This window comes from Prinia subflava, chromosome 31 (genome assembly GCF_021018805.1).
Source record: "Prinia subflava isolate CZ2003 ecotype Zambia chromosome 31, Cam_Psub_1.2, whole genome shotgun sequence".
Taxonomy (NCBI): domain Eukaryota; kingdom Metazoa; phylum Chordata; class Aves; order Passeriformes; family Cisticolidae; genus Prinia; species Prinia subflava.
Genome location: NC_086277.1, coordinates 910 through 6469, shown reverse-complemented (window position 1 = coordinate 6469; position 5560 = coordinate 910). Strand labels below are relative to the sequence as shown.

Sequence of the window (5560 nt, the reverse complement as noted above, 5' to 3'; positions counted from 1 at the left end):
CTAGCATGAGGTGAAAGTTTTCCAGAAGAAGTTCTTGCAGGGTGCCTTGCAGTCCCGCTGTGAGAGCTGGGCAAGCCGCCCCAGCACCGCCTGCTCCTCCTCCAGCTTGCCCTCCTCCTCCACATCTGGAAAGGCTGCCTCACACCCCACATCCACACCATCCAGCAAGCCTGGATGTTCTTGTGGAGTGAACTCCGTTCCCGTGGGCAGAGAGCAGGTAAAGTGAGGGATGGCAGTCTTATCCGCCATGGCTGTCGAGATTCAGAGCTTGCAAACATCCCCGACGGGTTCCCTTCTCATTCCCCTGATGCATCTCAGAGCCTAGAGATGGGAGAGCCATGCTGGAGCTCAAGGATCTGTGGCTGCAGAAGCCACTGCTGTCTCCCATCCCTATCCAGCTCAGCCAGTTGGACCTTCATGTGCCATGTTAGAGCTGGAAAAGAGCTGCTAACAAATAAGCTTGAATTGCTGTGAAGGCCCTCCCTCTGGCACTAATTAAATTTCAGTGTATGCCAAACTGCCTCTTTGCTGCTCTGGCTGCCTGGTCTCTGCCTTGGAAGGTCAGGGAAGAGGCACAGTGTTCTGGGCAATAGTAAATTAAGCTCATGGGGGGCTGTACCCCACAGTAAAATGCTGAAGTGCAGCAAGGAGAGGGCTGGGTTGATAGGGAGAGGGATACCCCAAATACCTGAAATAAAAATGTTGCATCAGTGGTGACAGGCAGCTGTACTTCAAGAGCGACAACCTGGAATTCCATAGCCTGACCCTGGGGGAAGGTGGAGTGATAAAAGAGCTTCTGAGCTCCATCCCTGTGTTGTAGCAGCACACAGGAGAACAGAGCCTGCGGTTTGGATCTTGTGGGAGTTCCACCAGTACAAGCTATGAGTTACCGTGTTTCTCCTAAATTTACATCCAGCAAATCTGAGGAATTACCTCTTGCCTGAGCTTTCCTGGTCTCTGTGACTAGTAAGAGACAGCTGGTACTGGCCAGCTGAGACAGGATCTGTTCCTGTCCTGTTCCTATTTCCCATGCAGATGAGAATCTTGGAGGCAAGTTCCCACATCACTCCTCATAAATGCCCACACATACTTCTGGGGCTCCTGTATCTATCTGCTGGATTTGTCAGCACCAGCATTTGCGAAGGATCACCTTGTGAGCAACTCAAAAGACAGATAAATAGAGGCAGCAGCAATTGTCTTGAGTTTACCTTATGGTAAGGCTTATGGATATTTTTAATCACTATAAGAAGGCTTATGGATATTCTTAATCACTTTCTTAGCACTTGCAATTACCCCTGCTACCACACAAAAGAAACCAAGGAACAGAGAAACTCCACTCTATATCTCTGGCAGAAGAAAAGCTAGCAAACCAGTTTGCATTCGCCCTGAGTCCTAGTCCTGTGCTGCAAGTACAGAAATGTCTTGAGCCTTTGGGAGGGGGACTGGGACTGTGGAACCCAGCTGCATGTGTCTCCTAGGTCACGTTTTTCTTGGAAGCATCTTTCCTAGTTTAACTGCTTTTTGGAAATTAACTGTTCTGAGCAGAACAAGTACCTTCGGACTCAGGGGTGGGGAAGGCACAGCACAGCCCAAGTGAGGGGATACTCCTTACGCATGATCAACTGTGGCTGCCAGTGAAACGCAGCAGCTCTCCCCCAGCACTAATGCACTGCTCGTGTCCTTTCCGCTTAGAGCTGCTCCGAAAGAGATCAAGGCTCTGGCAGCAGTGGGATCTCAGCACAGTGCTTTGGGGCAAACCTTTGGGCAGTTGCTTCATTCCCTGTGCTACATCCCTCAGTGGCTCAGAGTGAACAGATCTTCCTTTTGCATTGCAATTTATTTCATGGTGGTTTTTTTAGTAAAATCCTGACATTTTTCATACTTTAAACATTTTTCTGTTACACCAGTGGTGACTGTTTGGATTGGTTCATCAGCATCCATGAGTTTTTCAGTTTGCAGAATGCTCTGTAACAGATATAATGATTCTTTTTACTTATATCAATATTTTGTGTGTAAAAGACCTGAATTAATTTTTGCCAAAGACTTATTTATCAATTTATTCCCTTATTTATTCAATTTATCAATTTATTCAACTTGTTTCTTTTTTTCCCAGCAGCTAGGATTTGCTCCAGGAATTTATTTTTAAAAAAAAATTACTTTACTTTTTAGGTACCAGACTTGTTATTGTAAGGATGTAGAGCTGAAAGCTTCCAGTTATACCCAGAAGGGTTAATCCCAGGCAGCTGCAAGAGCCTTCACTTTTAACAGAATATCAGCACCTCACACTGTGTACACAGTATCAGCACACCACACTGTCATGTGGCCAGTTTTGTTGTTAATGGGATGTGAGCCTGCTCCTGAAGTATTAACACACTGATGGATGAGCTGGAGCCAAGACTAAGACAGGAAGAACAACGTGGATATGCACAAAGGAGAAGGTAGCGCCTGTGAAACCACCACTGGGATCCCTCGCTGCTCTGGAATAGCAGCAGCCTTATGGATACAGCCACGTGCAGCGACTAACCAGAGCTCAGCAACATCAGGGATGGTGGAGAATACGCAGGTGACTGCAGGGCAAGGGCAAGCAAACCATGTCTTGTGATTAGGTTATGCTATGATTTCCTACCCCTTTGGCCTCTTAGGGAAATAGCACAGCAAAACAAAGTTATTCTAGCACTCTAGCCATTATAATATTAGGGTCTTGCCAGGTGGTACAATAATATTGCCTTAAGTTCTGCCACTGCATAGAGCTATGCTGATTCAGAGCATAGTTATCCTAGGAGAACTATGTCAGTCTAACTCCTCATGTGAATACTATTCCAGAAAAAGCAATTTTATCTTGATGTAATTACTTCATTTATGATTCTTCTGTTACTTTCCTACTGAACCCACCTTTTAAACATTTGTCCTTCCCATGAGTCCTATTTAAAATATAATTTCCCTTGATCATTTTACCAAATATATATCTTTTCTCTCCCTCCCTAGTACTTTGCTTTATTTTCTCATGCTGTACCCTTTCCATAATGTTTTCTTCTTTTTCCCTCCCATCTGTTTTTTGCCACTTTTCACTTAGCTCAGACTTCACTTTTTCCAGCTCTCTGGCATCTGTCCTAGTAGCTTTCCTAAATCAGCTGGCCAGCAAGCCATAGTAACAGCCCAGGGGCTTTGCAGCACATGAAGCTATAATGCCTTGGAAAATAGAGGGATGGAAGAGTAGCATCGGGTACAGCCTACTTGTCTTTATGCCCCTTTTCTTGGCTCTATCCTGCTCCTAACCCAGGGCATGTTGTACTCACCCTGGTGCTCTGTCTTCCCCAGGCATTGCCGTGCCTCTCACACTCCACAGAGCAGCATGGACACCAGGCTGGCCACCAGCTGCATTTTTCATATTTTCCATGCTAATCGGAATTTTTGTACATCTTAAGGCACATTTCCAAGGAAATTTACCAAATTGATGTTGGTGAATCAGGCATTGTTCAGCACCCTATCCACAGAATTCTTTAAATTCCCAGGAAAGCTTGGTAAGTGTTTAATTGCCATAATGAATCTCTTTGTAAAGTTAAATTTACTGCATTTTAAATTACATAAATCCCATTAAAACTTAAATCCTGGCCTAATTGCTGTTCCTTGGGCACAATGGGATGGTTCTTTCCTGCCTTGGCACATTTGGATGTTCATCCCAAGTGAGCTTCCTGTGAGATAGAATTTGTTTCCAAGTAAAACTGGAGGTTGTCTAGAAAACCTTAATTTGTGTGAGGCACTGGGTTTGTTTTCCCTATCCCTGCATAATCAGGGATACTCCTGGAGCAGTGTTAGGCAGTGGAAGGAGGGGAGAGCTGCATTTATTTAATTCTTTTGAGTTTTTTAAATTATTGTTGTAATTTTTATAATTTTTCATGCTATTTTATTGTGGGGTTTTTTCATGTTTTTATTATTTTGTTTTATATTTTTAAAGAGATTTTTATATTTCTTCTAATTCTATATTTTTAAATTTTCTAATTTACTTTATTTTTTATATTTATTTTTTTACTTTTTACATTATTTTTAATTACTTTTAATTTTTTTTAGATTTTTTTTATTTTCATGTTTGGTTTTTTGTATTTTTTTAATTTTAATTTTTTTTCCTTTTCTTTATAATTTTATTTTATTTTTAATTGTTTTTACTTGAAAATTTTGTTTTATTTTAGTATTTTAATTTTATTTCTTTTTTTTTTCATGTTTTCTTTTTTCCTTTTTTTTCTTACTCTTTTATAGCCCAAGTAGGTGGAAGTTTGGCTGTTGGCAACAAAGAAGTTAACAAATGACATCCATGTCCACTGTATGTTAGAAAACCTTCTGTATTTTCTGCTGAATTAAAAAACCTGAATGGAGAAAGCTGTAAACATCCTGGGGCCATTTTTTGCCTTTTTACCTCCATCCTACCCATTTACAAGATCAGCAGCTGTAACTTGAAGTTAGGTGTATTTCAGAAGTAACAGTAAAACAAAGTAGTCTTTTGATTTTGTAACTCTCCAAACCTCACTGTTTAGTAACAAAGAAATCCAAACCAAAGCAAACAAACAAACAAAAAGCCCAAACCCCCCTTGCCCAAAGAACACAGAAAGAGAAAATATACCAGTATTATTTTAATAAAAGTAGATTCTTTCCCCCTTAGAAAACCAGGCAAATTTAATTCTGGGTAATTTTGGTTCTGATGTGTTAGGTTAATGAAGTCAAATAGTTTAAAATATAAATAAATAAGCATGAATTTTAAAAAAATATATAAACATAATAAAAATAGAAATATAAAATATGAAAAATAATACCAGGAATATATACTATATATAATATTGTGTATATTGCTATGATATTCTCTATATTATATATATAGATATGAATAGAAAAGATAAATGGTAATAATAAATATAAAAATAATAAATGTAAAGAAATAATGGAATACAGCTTAAAGCAGAGGGTTTTTTGGTTTGAATTTGCTTGGTGGCAGGGGTCTTTTAGTGGTAGTTGGATGTCTTTCTAGGCACTTATTTTAGGGGATTTTTGGACACCTCTTCTGCCTTCCCTTTCTGGCTGTCCGTGACGTGCGGGGAGCCCCGTGCCCATCCCAGTGCTGCCGCCCTGTGTACACAGTGTGGTACTGCAGCTCTGCCCCGTGCTGGGCCCCAAGAAGCCCCTGTGAGTTGGGCCTCAGTGCTGCCGCCTTGTGGACACAGCACAGTACTGCAGCTCTGCCCCGTGCCTGTCCCTGATGGCCGGAGGGGGCCCGGGCTGAGCTCAGGGGCAGTGGTGCAGCCCGACCTTCCAAAGATGGTGGCAAAACAGGAGGGAAAATGACAAGGACCGCGTGCGCCACGCCAACAATGGTGCCGCCCTGGGGCAATTTTCCGCAGCACTTCCCAGTGTGAGAGCACGGGGTGCGCGTTCCGTGGCGCCGCAGTGCAGTTCCGGCAGTAATTTTGGTCAGGCGTCTGAGTTAGGGAACACCTGGGGGCCTTGTTGCTGCCACAAACAAGATGGCGGCTCGGCATCCGGGCAGCAACCTTCCCAAAATGGCAGACAAAAG

General features: G+C 42.3%; 1 protein-coding gene across 1 annotated transcript; it reads right to left on the bottom strand.

Annotated features, from left to right (window-relative positions):
* LOC134562760 (somatostatin-2-like) lies at positions 1-4141 on the bottom strand. The gene is given in 4 exon segments (XM_063420267.1): positions 1-251; positions 2560-2567; positions 3297-3345; positions 3348-4141. Coding segments are annotated over 4 exon segments (342 nt in total). The 5' UTR covers positions 3382-4141.
* Positions 4142-5560: the final 1419 nt, after the last annotated feature.